Here is a 20,119-nt window from a genome sequence, read left to right as displayed (position 1 = left end):
TTGCATCCTTCGAGAGGGTGGTTGAAGCACTTGGAGGTCCCTCTGTGTCCTCAGGGCCACCTGAGTGGTGCGAATTGTTCCTGGGGAAAAAATTGCAGACTGGAGGAACCGTTTGCACCACTCAGGTGGCCCTGAGGAACCTCCAAGTGCTTCAACCACCCTCTCGAAGGATGCAAAGGACCAGTTCTGTTTACAAGGAGCATAAATCCTTCCATCTCCCACCTTCCACTCAGAACCGAAGAAGCTTCTCGGAGGAGAAGCAAAACCTCTTCGGAGAAAAACCAGAAAGTCCAGTTGCCTCCTGAAAAAAAAGCGTCCCTTTGGGACACTGAGATTGATGTGACGCTTTGAGTCACCACGCCTCGTTTTGCTGAAGTGCCTTGAAGGCATTAACTAACTGGAGCCAAACACAGCGACAACCCAATTTAAACACACACACACACACGAGACACACCACGACACAAGCACTCACAACTCCCACACCCCTCCTCAAATCCAAACAGGGAGGAAAGGAGTTGCTTTCTAAACGGGAAGCCTCGCCCTGTTGGCTCAGCCCATTAGTTTGCTCAGAAATGTTGACACGTGTGATAAGGCCAGTGGGCGTGCAACTGGAACGGAGCGTCTCACACCATCGAGCATTTTGTGCGAGGTTTCTCTCCACTGTTCTGAAGACAGTCCTCACGCGGAACTGCTTTATCCTTATTGTGAATATGGAAAACTGGAGTTCTCTGGGAGGCTGCTTATAAAAAGACTCAAGCAGTCCCACTTAAATGCTTTTTTTCAACCATCAATTGCATCGTTTAAAGCCATGGATATATATATATGTGTATATTTTAAAGTAAGCTGCAGCGGCTTCTCTCGTTACAGCACAGATTTCCATAACCAAGCATAACAATTTGTGGCACGAAGTCACAAAATGAACCGGTCATATTCTGGCTTAGTGTAAAGCATAAGTTTGAGTTTGAGTTTATTGGGATTTATATGCCGCCCTTTTCCCTGAGGGGACTCAGGGCGGCTTACAACCACAGGGGAGGGGGGTGCAAGGTCAGAAACAAACAATATGTGCAATATAAGCCTAGACAATTAGTGACTGCCCCACTTTGTCAGTCCAGGAGAAGCAGCAGAGGTGAGACCATTCATAGAATCACCGGAAGGGACCTTGGAGGTCTTCTAGTCCAACCCTCTGCTCAAGCAGGAAACTCTCAGCCATTTCAGACAAATAGTTGTCTAATCTCTTTAAAACCTCCAGTGATTCGGAAGGAAGGAAGGAAGGAAGGAAGGAAGGAAGGAAGGAAGGAAGAACAGAATGACAGAGTAACAAAGTCAGAAGGGACCTTGGAGGTCTTCTAGTCCAACCCTCTGCTCAAGCAGGAAACCCTCAGCCATTTCAGACAAATAGTTGTCTAATCGCTTTAAAACCTCCAGTGATTCGGAAGGAAGGAAGGAAGGAAGGAAGGAAGGAAGGAAGGAAGGAAGGAAGGAAGGAAGGAAGGAAGAACAGAATGACAGAGTAACAAAGTCAGAAGGGACCTTGGAGGTCTTCTAGTCCAACCCTCTGCTCAAGCAGGAAACCCTCAGCCATTTCAGACAAATAGTTGTCTAATCGCTTTAAAACCTCCAGTGATTCGGAAGGAAGGAAGGAAGGAAGGAAGGAAGGAAGGAAGGAAGGAAGGAAGAAAGGAAGGAAGGAAGGAAGGACAGAATGACAGAGTAACAAAGTTGGAAGGGACCTTGGGGGTCTTCTAGTCCAACCCACTGCTCAAGCAGGAGATCCTATTCCAGTTGTGACTGATAAGATTTTCATGAATCTGCTTCAGGGGAACTTCAGAGAACCGAGGAAAGGAAAAAAGGAAGGATGAATGATATATATATATATTCTTTAAAAAAAAAATGTCCTTTTGGGCTGTTAGCACTTCATTATTCAGCCATCAAGTAATAGAGACTCACAAAAGGTTTTGAGGCCAAAACAGCCTGAGGTCAGAAAATCTGGCCACGAAATTTGTCCCCTGTTAAAATCCCGGAGCCTCGTCCAGCCAGGGCACCAATGGTCAGATCCATAGTTAAGTCCTTTTGACCTTGGGACGTAGCTTGGACCACTTTGGGATGTTCTGAGCTCAACATTATCGCTCTAAAAAAACGCCTCGCTTTGAAAGACCAACAACTTTCGACCGAAGCCGCAAAAAGCCCCACTTACAGAATAGGAGCCCCATTCTCCGTTATCTGTCAATTTCACCCACTTGTCACTGGCGGAGTCCATCTCTTGGCACTGGTCGTTCTGAATCTGGAAAAAAAAAAACAAAGTCAGGATAAATCCTAAGGCAAACAAACAATGAGAGTTTATGCGACCTACGCCTTGCCCTGTCCCAAAGGGAGCCACGGGGGCCATCGCCCCATTTGCAGAGTCAGGGGAGTTACGGGGGACCGATGGGAAGGGAAGGAAACCGTGCTTTGCATAAAACCGTGATGGGGAGCCCATGGCACGCGGGCAGACATCCGAGCCCAGCTCCACCGCGCATACGCGTGCGCCTCCTCCCGGCCAACTGATGTTTGGGTCTCTGCTGTGCATGCGCAGGAGGCAGGGTGCATGCGGGAGATGCATGAGTGGAGGAGGGGGAGAGTCACGTGAGCACGCATGGGGGGCAGGGGGAACGCAGGTGGGGCGGCGCAACCCTCCTCACGACCCATTTTTGCTGCAGGGAGGCCTACTAGGCCCAAAACGGGGCACTGGGGGGGGGGAATTTGCGTGTGCATGCACAGGGGCAGGGCTGTGTGTCCCACACGCATTGCATTATGGGTCCGGGCGTGCAGTTTCGGCGCACAACGACAAAAAGGTTAGCCATGACTGGCACAAAACCTAGGGTTGCCCTTCTTCCTGGTGAAAAGCAAAGCTTTGCTAAGTACGGTGAGGTTTCTTGGTGTAGGAAAAGCCTTTGTGGTTTGTAGATTCTCATGTGGTTTGTACCCAGGTCACACGCCAGGAAGCTGGCAAATCACTTGACAACCATCAGGCTGAGATCCTGGAGCGGTCGGATTCCGTAGGCAAGCTAGGAACCAGCTCAGCTGCCTTGGGAGAGGGAATATCCAACACTTTTCTCCCTGTCGCTTAACAAGAACAAACGGGCCTTGAAAGATGTTGTGCCTCCAATTGTCAGAGGGCAACGTATAACAAAAAGCAGAGCGCTAGGCAGCAATGTTCGTTGGGCAGGTAATCAACAAGGCTGGTCCTGGTTTCAGCGTTTGAACTGAACCACTGCAGCCCTCTTAACTTTTTAAAAATAGCAATAGCAATAGCAGTTAGACTTATATACCGCTTCATAGGGTTTTCAGCCCTCTTTAAGCGGTTTTACAGAGTCAGCATATTGCCCCCAACAACAATCCGGGTCCTCATTTTACCCACCTCGGAAGGATGGAAGGCTGAGTCAACCCTGAGCCGGTGAGATTTGAACTGCCGAACTGCAGAACTGCAGTCAGCTGAAGTAGCCTGCAGTGCTGCACCCTAACCACTGCACCACTCAGACGCAGAGGCTCTCCTGTGTCTCAGTCCCACTGACTTCTCTCCTTCACATCACATCACCCCTGAGGGCCGTGCAGGATGGGCTTTGTAACATTTGAACTGTGGGTTTCGTAGCCGTAGGAAAAGATTGGTCAGCCATTGGTCCGAAGCGATATATAGGCTCTCCTGCATGAGCAGGGGGTTGGACTAGTAGACCTCCAAGGTCCCTTCAAGGGTTACAAAGTCCATCCGACATGGTCCTCGCTACCCAACGTGGCTCAGAAACTGTAGATGTTTCTAGAAGAACCTCCGGAAGTTTCAAGCTGATGTTTTCAGTGGTTTTGTCTACTTAAGAAAAGCAAACACCGAAAGGTTCTTAATTCAAACACTCAGAAAACTAAAAGATTCTCAATTAAAAGTGATGGGTGGGTCCCCTTATGGCAGGGGTCTCCAAACTTGGCAACTTTAAGACCTGTGGACTTCAACTCCCAGAATTCTCCAGCCAGCTATGCTGAAAGTTGCCAAGTTTGAAGACACCACCTGCCTCCTAGGTATCTCAGCAACTGCAGAATAAGGACTATAATTCTGTTTAAGTCAGTTTCAAAGTCCACCTTTGTTTGACAACGCAGGATTAGGGAATTGATTTCTCCAGCCACGAAAGGGAATGCTGCGCTGGCTTTTAAAGCTGTGGAGTAGGGATGAGGAGGGGGCATCTGAAGGACTGGACCACTGCCAGGACCGTAGCTCTCTGGGACACGAAGAGGGGGATTCCCTAAATATAAACCTGCGTCGATTCAAGATGGGCCGAGCGCAGAGATTTGCCCTTACAAAGAACTCGAAGAAGATGTTGTTGTCAATATACTGGTACTCGAAGAAGACGGAGCCGGGTTTCTTCAGGTGGACGGTGTAGATTAAAGAGACGGTGCAGTCGTCCCTGTTGGACTCAATGTAATTCCCACGAGGGGCCCACGAAGATCTGGAAAAATATAACGAGAAACAAAGCCTTGTCTTATCCCAGCTGGGCCCTCGGATAGATAGATATCAGGAACTGTTCGCTTACGCCAGATTGTGTCCAACACAATTGTATTTGAGGGCTGCATCACGGCTGTGGTTGACCTTGGCGGGGGGAACGACAGGTGGCCATGGCTGAATGGGTGGGTGTGGCCAGCTTGACACCACTCATGGGGTATGGCCGACTCGGTGGGCATGGCCAACTCGGTGGTGTGGATAACTGGGTGGGCATGGCCAGCTTGACGCCACTCATAGGGTGTGGCCAACCCGGTGGCCGTGACTCAGTGGGCGTGGATGACTGGGTGGGCATGGCCAGCTTGACGCCACTCATAGGGTGTGGCCAACCCGGTGGCCGTGACTCAGTGGGCATGGATAACTGGGTGGGCATGGCCAGCTTGATGCCACTCATAGGGTGTGGCCAACCCGGTGGCCGTGACTCAGTGGGCGTGGATGACTGGGTGGGCATGGCCAGCTTGCCGCCACTCCCCAAATTGTTGGCATGTTTCCTCTTTGCATTGGGTAGACTGGGCCGAAGCGACACGGGCTGGGCCCTTACATTTTCCCACAGGCTGGATCTGACATGGCGGGCTGGATCTGGCCCGCAGGCTTTGTGTTTGACACCCCTGACTTATTTAATTATTTAATTATTTACTTGGCCTGTGTCAATAGGCTGTTTAATAAACAATTGGAATCGGGGAAGGGAGTTCGTTTTTCTTAAAGAAGGCAAAGATTTTTTTAATGGGTCTATTTCCTTTTCGATACTACTGTCCGTGGGGTTTTCCTGGCCAGGATACAGGAGTGGGTGACCATTTCCTTTTCCAGCCAAGGCTACAGGATTTACGTGTGGCTGTGAGGGTTGGACCACAAGGAAGGCCGAGCGCCGGAGAATGGGTGCTTTCTGATTGGGGATATTTTGGAGAAGGCTCTTGAGAGCCCCTCAGACTGCCTGGACCTCCTTTGCCTTCAATCTTTGGGATTAAGTGAAGGATGCCGTATTTTTCTGGGTGTTGCATCACATGTCCGAAATCTTCTAGCTTTCTCTTTTTAATGGCTTTGATGATTTCTCTTGGCTTCCCCAGGCGGCTCATCACCTCCTCATTCGTGGCTTTGTCAACCCAGCTTACACATAACAGCCTTTGCTAGAGATACTTAAATAAAGACAGGACGGGTGACCATCAACCAGGAACGTCACAACAAAGCTTCCTACACTGGACAAAGATTGGACCAGCTAGTTTCCAAGATTCTGCATCCAATAATTGTGTGAAACATCCTCAGGCTCTTTTGCAACACGGATCTCTAGGAGAATCCCGGCCTTCTGAATGCTAAACCTAGGCCGGATGATTGCCAGGGAAGCACAAGTTTACATCCTCTAGCTCAGTGTTTCTCAACCTTGGTGACTTTAAGTCCTGTGGACTTCAACTCCCAGAATTCCCCAGCCAGCTATGCTGGCTATGCTGGCTGGGGGATTCTGGGAGTTGAAGTCCACAGGACTTAAAGTCACCAAGGTTGAGAAACACTGCTCTAGCTGGCATCTTCCGGCTACTATTGGCGCCTTGGCATCCATAAGGAAAGGGCTGGTCCTCAACAAAGCCCTGGGGAGCAGAAGATCCGCCAGGTCCTTACTTGGCACAGCTGTCTGCTTTGCTCTCGGTTGAGCCAAGGGCGGAGTCCATGTACGTGGCCACGTTAGAGAACCCTGCCGGCAGATCATCCCATTCGTCGAATTTGATCCCGCTTCCCAGTGAGTAAGTCCCTTCGGCACATTTGCTGCAAACCTGGTTCTTCATCTCCAGGTATTCCCCAGAAGCGCAAGAGAAAGCTGGGGAGGAAAACGTTTGCAAACGGTTAGTAGAGAAAGGGACGTTTGCCTTTTTTAAAAGCATTGACTATTGCACGATTCGCTCACAACAGTAGTAGCAGCAACTCGGGGAATCGCACTAAATTGCTCCATGGATTTGCTCTCCCGTTTTTTGCTCCTCAGGGCCCTTTGTGTTTGAACTATGGAAGGGAGAGGTTTGGGTGAGGAGGGGCTGCTCCAGACCTCCCCTTCTAGTCTTACTTAAAGACTCACCCAAAGTGAAATGGTCATGCAGCAAATTTGTGGCAAGGAACAAAACATTTTCCTTCTGAGGTTTGGTTGGGTTTTTAACAGTTTGGGGTAACTTATTGTTACCAGTTGAGGTTGTGTAACTGAAGCTGTGAAATTTGCCACCAAAATCTCTCAAGGCAACCAGAGAGGGGTCGTAACATCTGGCTCTTGTAGCTAGTTTATACAAAGGTAGCCTGCTTTTTTTGGGAGCTCAAAATAAATATGTATTTTGCTAGGATTAAGTAGAATTTATTCCTTGTGTTCTAACACTGCAGCGAGGAGGGAGGGAGGAAGGGAGGGAGAATGAGAAAGAGAAGGAGAAGGGGAGAGGGAGAGGAGGGGAAAGAGAGAGAAGGGGGAGGAGGGATGGAGGAAGGGAGGGAGAATGAGAAAGAGAAGGAGAAGGGGAGAGGGAGAAGAGAGGATGGGAAAGAGAGAGGGAGGGGGAGGAGGGATGGAGGAAGGGAGGGAGAATGAGAAAGAGAAGGAGAAGGGGAGAGGGAGAGGAGGGGAAAGAGAGAGAAGGGGGGAGGAGGGATGGAGGAAGGGAGGGAGAATGAGAAAGAGAAGGAGAAGGGGAGAGGGAGAGGAGAGGATGGGAAAGAGAGAGGGAGGGGGAGGAGGGAGGGAGGGAGGGAGGGAGGGAGGGAGGGAGGAAGGAAGGAAGGAAGGAAGGAAGGAAGGAAGGAAGGAAGGAAGGAAGGAAGGAAGGAAGGGATCCAACCAACATTCTTTAGGTCATCTTCTGATCTTCTACTCATAATTCATCTACAGGAGAACATGCAATTTTCGTAATGTTCTTTTCTTTACAATGTTTGTCTGTGGGGAACCTGTGGGCCTCCTACCAAGAGGAACCACCTAGGAGTGGAGATTTACAGGTGTGCCTTCTGACCAAACTTGACTTTCAGGTTTGACCACAACCCACACATTCTTCTAAGTACGTTTTCATTCCTGACCTACAGCAAAGAGGAACAAAATTTGCAGTGAATGAGAACCTGGGCTAGTTTTAGGCCAGTGGTAAAAATGCAAGTAGAAAAATAGGGACCACCTTTGGTGGGAGGAGAACAGTGTTCCGTGCGCCTTTGGGCGTTGAGTCATGCCGGCCACATGACCACGGAGACGTCTTCCGACAGCGCTGGCTCTTTGGCTTTGAAACGGAGATGAGCAGCGCCCCCTAGAGTCGAGAATGACTAGCACATATGTGCGAGGGGAACCTTTTCCCTTTCAAGTTCTCGGTTGCTTCATTAAGACCCCTTGACCCCTTCCCCTCTTCCTTCCATGTTCCAGGGCTGGGTTTTTGTTCCCTGAATAGCACCCTTGCCCAGAAAGAGGAATTGCTCCCAGATGCCAGCTGTTGCCTGGTTCAATCAGCAGCCGATTGCCACTAAGAGCAAATCAATGCCTGGGACCACTGGACGGCTTGATTTTCAACGCAATTGGTTATTCTGCCAGGCCGTCAACAATACTTCACACCCACTGCAATTAGCTGGGCCACGCACTGGGTTAGCAGCGGGCGGTGAATACACCTTCCCGGCTCCTGATGTCTCTCTGGGGAGACCAAGAATACACACCTGGCTCCCAGGTGAGTTTGCATCAGAGGCACATCTGACGTAGAGGTTGCTAAGCTGCTTTCTGTGAAAACCTACGTATCTCGTGTTATGAGCCAAGGTGGCGCAGTGGTTAAATGCAGCACTGCAGGCTACTGCTAGATCAGCAGGTCAGCGGTTCAAATCTCACCGGCTCAGGGTTGACTCAGCCTTCCATCCTTCCGAGGTGGGTAAAATGAGGACCCAGATTGTTGGGGGCAATATGCTGACTCTCTGTAAACCGCTTAGAGAGGCCTGAAAGGCCTATGAAGCGGTATATAAGTCTACTGCTATTGCTATTGCTATATATTATTTCTCTTCTCCCTGAAAAACAAACTCTCAAAACTTCCCCAAAGCTTCCTCTTTGCCCAAAAAGGGTGTTGCTGGTAATTTCTGAGATCTAGTCCAGCCCCCCCACCCCACCGCCGCTCAAGCAGGAGACCCTCGATCATTTCAGACAAATGACCATAGGCACTGGAGACAATTCCCTTGTGTGTCCAAGGCCAAGAATTTGGCCAATAAAGAATTCTATTATATTCTATTCTGTTCTGTTTGATTTGATTTTCTATTCTATTCTATCCTATTCTATCTCTATCCTATTCATATTAATCTATTCTGTTCTATTCTATTCCATTATTTCCATTCTATTCTTTTTCTATACTCTACACTACTCTACTCTATTTTCTACTCTATTCTATTCTATTTTCTATCCTATTCTACCTCTATCCTATTCATATCCATCTATTCTATTCTATTCCATTCCATTTTATTCTTTTTCTATACTCTACACTACACTACTCTGCCCTAATCTATTCTATTTTCTATCCTATTCTACCTCTATCCTATTCATATTCTTCTATTCTATTCCATTCCATTCTTTTTCTATACTCTACACTAGTCTGCTCTACTCTACTCTATTCTATTTTCTATTCTATTCTACCTCTATCCTATTCATATTCACCTATTCTATTCTATTCTATTCTATCTACTCCACTCCATTCCAATCTACTCCATTCTATCCAGTCTCTTCTTGAAATCCTCCACTGATGGCGCACCCACAACTTCTGGAGGAAAGTTGTTCCACTGATTAATTGTTCTATCTCGTGGTCGGATTCAATTTTTTTTTACTACCGGTTCTGTGGGCGTGGCTTGGTGGGCGTGGCAGAAGAAGGATACTGCAAAATCCCCACCCCCTCCCGATCAGCTGGGACTTGGAAGGCAGAGAATAGATGGGGTGGGGCCAGCCAGAGGTGGTATTTGCCGGTTCTCTGAACTACTCAAACTTTCCGCTACCGGTTCTCCAGCAGGAGATGAAGCAATGGATGAAAACCAACCATGGAGAGGAGCAACCTGGACTAAGGAGCAATTTCCCAATAGAACCAGAGGTGGAATTCAACAGGTTCTGACCAGTTCTGGAGAACCAGGAGAAGAAATTTTGAGAGTGGGGAGGGAACGGGGATTTCGCAGTATCCTTCCCCGGCCACGCCCACAAAGCCACGCCCACAGTAGTAAAAAAAAATTGAATCCCACCACTGGTTACCATGCTCAGGGGCCACCACTGAGAAGACCCTGCCAGTTGTCTTCCCAACCTCAGGGACTACATAAGTGGTTCATATGAGGATTAGGCAAGTTTTCAGTCAGGTGTCCAAAGGGCTCCTTCTTCAGGTGAGGCCTCGTCCGCTTCAGGGCATCAGCCAGAGAGGAATCCCAGGCGGGTGAGCTGATTCGACTTCACTGGGGTGGGGGCTACATCGACAGAGCCTCAAAAGCCTGGAAGTACGAATCTCCCACCGTCTCTTTTACAGCCCGAGAAACTACAAAGCCCATAAATGGAAGCAAGAAGGATGGGTGAAGTCTGTAGGAGATTTGTGACCAGGGTATTATTCCTATGATTATTAAATTGTTACTTTTTAAAAATTAAATCGTTATTATTTTTTCTTTTTTGTTATATATGTATACATACATACATACATGTACACATATGCGCACACACACATCAACATCAATACATGAACAGTGTGGCATCTGGTTATCATTCATTTTGATACAAATAACAATACTAATATCAATAATATTTGTTACATTAATTAAGGTTGAATATTCCTAGTATTAATACCCTCATTTGTCATAAGATATAAACCTTATCACCCTTCTCCTCCCAATTATGGCTGAAGGACTGTGACTTTCTTCCTTGTACCCTTACGATTGATATTGATATTGATCGTTTCCTGATTGCTTATTTGTACCCTGTGACTGTCATTAAGTGTTGCACCTGATGATTCTTGATGAATGTATCTTGTCTTTTTATGGACACTTGAGAGCATCTGCCCCAAAGACAAATTCCTTGTGTGTCCAACCACACTTGGCCAATAAAGAATTCTGTTCTGTTCTGTTCTATTCTCTATTCCATTGCATTCTATCTTTTCTTTTTCTCTTTCTTTTTCTTTCTTTTTCTTTTTCTTTTCTTTCTTTTCCTTTCTTTTGTATTCTATTCTATCTTCCTTATTTAATTATCCAGTACTTCAATGTATGATTCCAATGCCAATTACAACACTGTTTAAGCATGCATAATAATACTACTTTTCAGCCTCTAGTCTTTCCATTTAATTCTTTATTTTATTCTATTTAATCAGGCCACCCTTTCTGATCCTAGAACAGTAGACATGCTATCATTATTATTATTTTTTCTGAAGGTTTATTATATTTATTTTTTAAAAATCCAGGAAGACCTACTGCACTCTTTCCCTTTGACTGGGTCAGGCAAGCCCGAACACTCGGCTCCCGGATTGGGGAGGGCCACCCGCCACCTGGCCCCACTGCTGTCGCACTCGGTGTACTCAAAGTGGTAGTCGGCCTGCAGGAAATTAAAAAGAAAAAGGGGAGAAGAACAAAGTTTGTCCATTTGTGTGAAAGGGCGTAGGAGGATTTCCTGCCTGAGCAGGGGGTTGGACTAGAGGACCTCGGAGGTCCCTTCCGACTCTTGTTATTCTACGTTTTAAACCTTTTCTTTTGCCCTGTGATAATCTTTCCCTTTGGCTCAGATGAGATTTGTGAGATTCAGCCACGACATGACCTGGTTAAGAGGGACGGCCAAGGAATGGACCCACCTATTTAACGGCTGCTGATTCTGCCACAGCCGCAACGCAACTCGACACGGGGAGATGCTTTTGACAATTCAACACCAAGCGTTGTTATTCTACAGTCAGCAGCCTCGGTTTAGGTCTTGGTCAGGGATCGATGGTGGAGAGGAAAGGAAGGAAGGAAGGAAGGAAGGAAGGAAGGAAGGAAGGAGGAGGAGGAGGTGGAGGAGGAAGAGGAAGAGGAAGAGGAAGAAGAGGAGGTTTTGAAAAGGGGATGGCAGAAGAAACGTGGCTGACTGGCTTGTCATTCTTTTCACAGGCATCTCACAGACACACCGCAAATCCGGGTGGCAACCAACTTTATCTAAATCCTGCAGTAAAATTGAGGCTTTAGGTCAGAGTCAGAAGGTGAATATCACTATTAAAAATCCACCTACTACTTAGCCTTTTAAATATCTTCATTTCTCTCTCACTCTCTCTCTCCCCCTCCCTCCCTCTGTCTTGGTGTATGTGTGTGAGAGAGAGGGGGGGCAGAGACAGAGACACACACACACACACAAACACACACAGAGAGAGAGAGAGACAGACAGACAGACAGACAGACAGACAGACAGACAGAGGGGGGCGACAGGGAGAGACAGAGAGAGAAACCACCAGACAGATGCAGAATGAGGGAGAGAAGGAGAGAATGTGTGTTCTATCTATCTATTATCTGTCTGTCTGTCTGTCTGTCTGTCTATCTCTCTATCTATCATCTATATCTATTATCTATTGATCTATCTACATCATATCTGTCTACCCATCCATCCATCCATCCATCCATCCATCCATGTAACATTTATTTATTCAACATTATCTACCTATCTATCTATCATCTATCATCTATCTATCTATCTATCTATCTATCTATCTATCTATCTATCTATCTATCATCTATCTATCATCTATATTTATCTCTCTGTCCATCCATGTATCTATCATCTATCTAACATCTGTATCTATTATCTATTGATCTATCTACATCATATCTATCTGTCTATCCATCCATCCATCCATCCATCCATGTAACATTATTTATTATTTATTCAACATTGTCCGTCTGTCTGTCCGTCTGTCTGTCTGATATTTTTCAAGTATTCCAGGGAGGCTGCCATAATAAATTTGCCAAGGGTCGTCTCCAAAAGTTAATAGTAAAAAGCAAAGAAAGGTGTAGTTGAACTGGTGGCTCAGTTAACGTCGGTCTGAAGACACACGGACGGCGGTCTTTCCATCAAAAGCGAGACAAGGGTTTGTGGGTGACGCCTTCCCTCACAAGCAGGAATTCCAGCTTCCCTCCCACACACAGGCACACACGCAACCCTCTCCTCCTTTCCTGCCTTCCCCCAAGGAGGTCTAGTTCCCCTCGCACTATTTTTAGCCTTCCAAGATACCAGGAAGAAAAGATGCTCTCAAGTCAGACGCTTCTTAGGAAGACTCTGGGATGGAAAGGATGGGAGATGTGGAATGAAAGAGAAAGACCGCGACCTCTTTGGTTGGAATGATGGCCCAGGTGACTTGTACATTCGGCATAATCCCTTCGCATGACGCACAGCGGGTGGTTGGTTCAATTGGTCTCCATCCACCAACTGCTCCGTGCGAGCGGCTGTGGTGCAAATCACTCTCTAATTGTCCTGATTCATTGGTGCCCTGTGGATCCAATCTGCTTTGCCTGCCAAATGCTCATCTCTACTTCACCTAATTACCGATGGAGAGCAGGAGTGGTCCGCGGGGGAGGCTTTTAAAAAGGCCATCAAGACGGCAGCCATAACAATGCAATCAAAGCTGCCATCTTGGTTTATCTGACCTCTTTCGTCCCCCCCCCTTTTGATGGAAAGCCTCTTTCAAAGGCAGCGGGCGGGGGTCACTTTGCGGACCCATTCGTATGCCGTCTTTCTTGCATAATACAGACATGATTTATCTGTAGGAAAAGAAGGGACAGGGCATGGAGGCGGCGTCAAGAGAGGACTCAGCTTAGAATTGGTACATGGTCACAAATGGTCAGAGTCAAAAAAAAATGCATGGCAAAAAGCCAATGTCAGCTGGCGACGCCTCGGAGTAGGGCCTTCTCTGTTGCCGCTCCGGCCCTATGGAACGAGCTACCCCCAGAGATCCGGACCCTCCCCACTCTCATGGCCTTCCGAAAAGCTATCAAAACCTGGCTATTCCGGCAGGCCTGGGGCTGTTGACCTCTGGATTGAGGTCCAGCCCCGCTTAGACTGGGTGCATGTTGTGTTTCTTTTAATCTGCTGTGTTTTATTTACTTTTAATCTTTTCTTAATATTTTTATTTCTGTAAGCCGCCCGGAGTCCCCCGGGATTGGGCGGCCTATAAATTTAATAAATAGAAATAGCCGGCAGCAACCCACTCCTGCATCATTGATAGCATCGAATCTGTTTTCAGGCGACTTTTTTCTACGATTTTGATGAATGAATGTACGACACGCACTTCTAACTGTAAGGAAGCCGCATCCCAGCACAGAGAAAGATTCGTAACTGCCTGCACCTCCAGCGTGCCTGAAATTATGTGAGGCTAAGGAGGCACGCAAGAGGCGCGTTGTTCTTTCACATGATTTGCTAATGATGATTCTGTGTTTACAGAAACGCTGCGCACCCTCCGCGCCATCTGTGCCGAAGGGCTAGACGACGTTTCTTCTTTTACACCTTGGACATGTAGAGGGAGCAGTTGGAGGGTCTCCCCCACAAACATGTTCACCAACCTCCACAAACTGAACAGAAGGACTTGCAGGCGCAAGGAGAAAACGGCCAGAATCCGACTGCACACGTGGAGAACCTCAATACAAGACCGAGTAACCAAAACCAGCCCTTGCTCCCCCGGGATTACTACCAAATGGGTAGTAATTTCAATACTATCTTAATTTGACAGCAAAGCAAGCGCTTTCTAGCTATCAAAGAGTTGCCCGTTTTTGGAGTCGTAGACTTGGTAACCTTAAGGTGTCTGGACTACAACTCCCAGAATTCCTCAGCCAGCAGTCAAGATTGAAAAATGCTGAAGCCTGTTGTGACTATTGTTGATTTTTCAACTTGCCAAAGCTGGCTGGGGGATTCTGGGAGTTGAAGTCCACAGGACTTAAAGTCGCCAAGGTTGAGAAACACTGGTCTAGACAGTGAGAGAAACACAACAAGACGGAAGCCAACGCAACTACCAAACGGCGGATGGGTCAAATCCTGCTAATTCAGCACCTTGACGCACAAATCACAAGGCTAGCTCATTTTTCCCTTCGAGATGTAAACGATTGTGGCTGAAAAACAAATATCAACGCTTTGGCCTGCAGCTGCGCCAACTCTTCCCTACAATTTTGGAAACCTCTTCTATGCCAGAAGCTGTGAGGAGTCTACAAGATCAACTTTGGTCATTCTTGACCTACGTGCGATAAGCGGATTTTGCCCCATTGAACGAACTTTCTTGCCAGAGTTCTTAAGTGAATCAGTGCAGTTGTTAAAAGAGCAGCAATAGCACTTCGACTTATATGCCGCTTCGCAGTGCTCTTATAGCCTTCTCTAAGCGGTTTACAGAGTCAGCCTATTGCCGCCAATCATCTGGGCCCTCATTTTACTGGCCTAGGAAGGATGGAAGGCTGACTCAACCTTGAGCTGCTCAGGATCGAACTGCTGGCAGTGGGCATAATTCGCCCGCAGTTTTGCATTCTAACCACTGCGCCACCATGGCTCTTTGGTAATATGCTTGTTGAGTGAGTCTGGCTTCCCCATTGATTTAGCTTCGCAAAAAAGGGTCACATGATGGGACACTGCAACCGTCATAAATATGAGTCAAATGCTTTGAATTTTGATCATGTGAGCATGGAGATGGTGCAATGCAGTGGTGGGTTTCAAAAAAATTTCGAACCTATTCTGTGGGTGTGGCCTCCTTTGTGGGAGTGGCTTACCGGCCATGTGTTCTCTCTCTCCCTCCCTCTCTCTCTCTCTCTCTCTCTCCCTCTCTCTCTCTCTCTCTCTGTGTGTGTGTATGTATATGTATATGTATATGTGTATATATATATATATATATATATATATATATATATATATATATATATATATATATATTTCCTTCCTTTTGTCTCTCTGTCCCTTTTTTCTTTTTTTCTTTCATCTCTCTCTCACTTTTTCTTTTTTTTTCTTTCTTTCTTCCTTTCTTTCTCTTTCTCTCTCTGTGTGAGTCTGTCTGTTTCTCTCTGTGTGTGTGCGTGTGTGTGTGTCTCTTTGCCTCCCTCTCTCTCCCTCCCTCCCTCCCTCCCTCTCTCTGTGATTCTCTCTCTGTGTCTGTCTGTCTGTCTGTCTCTCTCTCTCTCTCTCTCTCTCTCTCTCTGTATCTCTCTCTTCCAGTGGTGGGTTTCAAAAAAGTTTGGAACCTCTTCTGTAGGTGTGGCCTGCTTTCCAGGTCCTCTGGTGGAACCTCTTCTAACCGCTTTGGTAGATTTGACGAACCGGTTCTACCGAATAGGTGCGAACTGGTAGGAACCCACCTCTGGTGCAATGGATACGATCTCCTGCTTGAGCAGAGGTTTGAACTAGAAGACTTCCAAGGTCCCTTCCAACTCTGTTAATCTGTTAACTATCTATTTCCCTTAGCACTGCTAACTCAACAGCTAAAGTGCATTAGGAGGAGTCTAACTCCATTTCCAATGGAATAGAAGTCAAGTCTCACCCCAAAGATAGTAAGAACTGTAATTTTGTGAGTCAATGCGGTACTTCAAGATTCAGAAAAGAGATGAAAGACGCAGCAAGGACTGCTTAATGGAAGTGGGAATTTACAAATGGCTCCAGTACTTACAAACGACTAGAAGAATAGAAAGAGATCTCAAGGGAGGGAAAAAAGGAACTTTGAGAAATATGACAGAATTTGAAGCACGCCCAACTCAATATAATCAACTAAGATATGTCTATAAATTGCATTTGAAATAATCCATGGAACAAGAACAAATTAAAAATTATGTGATAAAATGGATGTGAAACTCCAAAGAGGCGATTGACTGAAGAAAATAATGGGGGGGAAATTCCATTTTAAAAATCAGCCCAAAGTACAGTGAGAGAAAATAGGTGCAAAATCCCTGTCAGGGGTTAACCAGAAGAACAAACCCTAAAATAATAAAAGTTGGATATTATTATTAATTATAACTATTAAGGAAAGAACACTACCGCACGTGGTGGTGCTGGTTTAAAGACAACTAGGGCTGGTGGAAGCAAATACATCAAAACATTAATAATATTTTTTTAAAAAATAACATCTGACTGAAAACCACAAATATTTTCACTAGGATTAATTCCAGAGAGGAGGAACAAAAACTTATGACAATCTACCAAGGAACATTAACACCAGCAAGAACCAAATTGGCTCAAGATTACGAAAGTGAAACCCTGCCGAGAATACAACAGGGGAGAATACGTAGGGATGGCAAAACTGACTTTTATTTACTTGTGGTTTAACTAAATTCAAGCTAGAATGGTTCCCATGCATCACAAAGCAAGGTGCGGTTAGAAATTTCAATACAGATGATAACGAAAAAAGATTAAAAATTAGATCAACGTATTTTTTTTAAAAACATAAGCCAGAGTTTCCCATATTTCAAGAAAAAGTACAAATAGATCAAATGTGATTGGTGTCTACAGACAAGGGAAGAGAAAGGAAAAATGAGTTGTTGTTTTTTTTCTTATGATGTCCTTCAGGTTTTTTTAATTTTGGGGTGACTTTTCCTCTGTATCTGCAGGTTTTATTCTCCACTTATCAGTGAGAAGAAGGCAGTGACGTGGTTGAAGTTAAAGAACTCCCCGCTCCCTCCATCTGCATTGCCATCCATCCCACCCATTGCTTTAGTTCAGTGTTTCTCAACCTTGGCAACTTGAAGATGTCTGGACTTCAACTCCCAGAATTCTGGGAGTTGAAGTCCGGACATCTTCAAGTTGCCAAGGTTGAGAAACACTGCTTTAGTTCAAGGTGGTCAATGGGGGTCCTGTTTTGTGACACACACACCCAAAGCCATTTCTTGCCCACTCGTAGGAAGGAAGGGTATTTCGGTCAGCGGAGAAGGGAGCCTCTCTGGATTCCCACTCTGGACTCAGAAATCTTATCCGCTCCCTTGAGCTGCCCTGATTTCCTTCCTTGACTTCCTGCAAACGATGTTTAAATCCCAAATACTTTCCACCCAAAACAACCAGGGCAGGCAGGGCACAATCTCATTGCTTCCCGCCCCCCCCCCCCCCAATTCCCACGAGAGACTCAAACATGCATCCTCCAGAAGGGAAATCCTTGATAAGGTTCATGAAACGGTGCGTTTAATTTCAATACCTGAATGCAAAGATTTGAGTGCAAAGCCCCTGTGTGTGTTGGGCAGAGTCACATCCCTTTCCCAAGGATTGTATATCTAAGAGCCAAACGTTCAATCCATCAGAATAGAGATGGAAGGGGCCTTGGAGGTCTTCTAGTCCAACCCCCTACCTGAGAAGGAAACCCTCTACCTTTTCAGACAAGTGGCTGCCCAGTCTCTTCTTAAAAAGCCTCCAGTGATGAAGAACCCACAATGTCTGAAGCCATTAAACTGATTAATTGTTTTAATTATCAGGAAATTTCTCCTTGATTCCAGGTTGCTTCTCTCCTTGGTTAGTTTCCATCCATCGCTTCTTGTCTCCCCATCAGGTGTTTTGGAGAATAGTTTGGCCCCCTCTTCTTTGGGGCAGCCCCCCAAATACTGGAAGAGCATTACAGGATCACGTCCCCCCCCCCCCCAGTCCTTCTTTTCTCTAGCCTGGCCGTGCCCAATTCCTGCAACCGTTCTTTGTATGTTTCAGTCTCCAGGTTTTTAATCCTCCCAGTTGCTCTTCTCCGCACTTTTTCCAAAGTCCCAACATCTTTGTGGTGAGCAGAACGGGATGCAGCATCCAGGGGGGGCCTTACTAAGGGTTTATAAGGCTGTGTTTATGTGGTCCTTGGATACACTGACTGCAGATATACAAATCGGGATAATATAACTTTGTAACCAGGAGATTTGCAATCTTCCTCATCAGAAGCATGTTGTATTTCTCCTGTGGTTTTCTTTTTTTATTTCTTTTTTAAACAGATGGCTAACTGTATTTTGGCATCTCCCACTTGTTACAATGTTCTGTAAAGTCTCTCCTATGCGCATTTAATTCCAGACTTGTTCCACAAAACACAGGACTATAATTTTGGACAAAAGACTGAACAAATGTGTTCAAAATCTCTTGCTTAATACCAAGATCGCTTTGCAGAAGCCGATCCCAATTGCAACGGCAGAAGCAGAGCATTTTTTTTCTCCCTATCGACTCCAGCTTCAAAGTTTCATGCCTGTTGCTTCAGTCAACAGATTCAAAAACAGAAGTTGCATTTGTAAAAAGGGAGAGAAGAAAGAAAGAAAGAAAGAAAGAAAGAAAGAAAGAAAGAAAGAAAGAAAGGAGGGAGGGAGGCAAGGAAGGAAGAAAGAAAGAAGAGAGGGAGGAAGGAAGAATGAAAGAAGAGAGGGAAAGAGGGAGGGAAGGAAGAAAACAAGAAAGAATGAAAGAAGGGAGGAAGAGAGGGAGCGAGGGAGGGAAGGAAGGAAGGAACGAAGGAAAGAAGAAAAAAGAAAGAACAGAGGGAGGGAGGGAAGGAGGGCAAAAGGGAGGTAGGGAGGAAGGAAGGAAGGAAGAAGAAAGAATGAAATGAGGGAAGGAAGGAACGAAAGAAGGAGGGAGGGAGGAAGGAAAGAAGAAAGAATGAAAGAAGGGAGGGAAGGAAGGAAGAAGGGAGGGAGGGAGGAAGAGAGGAAGGAAGAAAGAACAAAAGAAGGGAGGAAGAGAGGGAGGGAAGGAAGGAAGAAGGGAGGAAGGAAGAGAGGAAGGAAGAAAGAATGAAAGAAAGGAGGGAGGAAAGGAGGGAAGGAAGGAAGGAAGGAAGGAAGAAAGAAAGAAAGAAAGAAAGAAAGAAAGTTAGTTAGTTAGTTCATCCTAGAAAGAAAAAATGAGTTGTGGGTGGCAGGAATAAAATGATCAAGAAATGCAATTATTTTGAAAACATGAGTGGTTGATCTCAGCCGATCAGGTACATGACTAATCTAACTACAGCACATACAGAGATGTTACTTGATTTCCAAGCATTCCCTGGGCTGCCAAAGTTACAACGGCATTGAAAATAAGTGAGTTATAACCAATCCTCACACTGACGGCAGTCACAATATTCCCCACAATCACAGGATCGAAACCCGAGCACTTGGTGTGTATTTACAACGTTTGTGACATCCGCTCAGGTGATCAACCTTTGGGACTTTCCCAGCCAGCTTCCGGGAAGCAAAATTATTAGGGAATTGTGTGTGATTCACTTAAAAACAGTTGCAATTCACTTAATAGCAAGAAAGGTCATCAAACTGGACATAACTCACTGTCTTGCTTAGCTACACAAATTCAGGCCCCACTTGGATCATAAGGGTCTTCTATCCCATCTTTATGAAGTCCCTCTGAATTACATTTTAATAACAAAATAACCGAATAACACAAGGACCTTGGAGTCCAGCCCCCTGCTCAGGCAGGAAACCCTCTACCATTTCATTCGAGTGGCTGTCCAATCTCTTCTTTAAAAACCTCCAATGATGGGGAAGGGAAGGAAGGAAGGAAGGAAGGAAGGAAGGAAGGAAGGAAGGAAGGAAGGAAGGAAGGAAGGAAGGAAAGAAAGAAAGAAAAGAATAGCAGAATACAGAACTGGAAGGGACCTTGGAGGTCTTCTAGTCCGACCCCCTGCTCAGGCAGGAAACCCTCTAACCATTTCTGAAAATGGCTGTCCAATCTCTTCTTTAAAACCTCCAGTGATGATGAAGGAA

General features: G+C 46.1%; 1 protein-coding gene across 1 annotated transcript in view; it reads right to left on the bottom strand.

Annotated features, from left to right (window-relative positions):
• KIAA1324L (KIAA1324 like) overlaps positions 1-20,119 on the bottom strand; it is a 61,846-nt gene that overhangs the window by 27,959 nt on the left and 13,768 nt on the right. Inside the window, exons 2-5 of the mRNA XM_032220547.1 lie at positions 10,913-11,033; positions 6,128-6,323; positions 4,322-4,469; positions 2,195-2,281 (exon numbers count right to left, since the gene is read on the bottom strand). Coding sequence (XP_032076438.1) covers positions 2,195-2,281; positions 4,322-4,469; positions 6,128-6,323; positions 10,913-11,033 — 552 coding nt within the window. The remainder of the gene's footprint in view (positions 1-2,194; positions 2,282-4,321; positions 4,470-6,127; positions 6,324-10,912; positions 11,034-20,119) is intronic.

The sequence above is a fragment of the Thamnophis elegans genome, chromosome 7 (assembly GCF_009769535.1).
Source record: "Thamnophis elegans isolate rThaEle1 chromosome 7, rThaEle1.pri, whole genome shotgun sequence".
Taxonomy (NCBI): Eukaryota; Metazoa; Chordata; class Lepidosauria; order Squamata; family Colubridae; genus Thamnophis; species Thamnophis elegans.
This window is presented reverse-complemented; position numbering and strand designations above follow the sequence as displayed.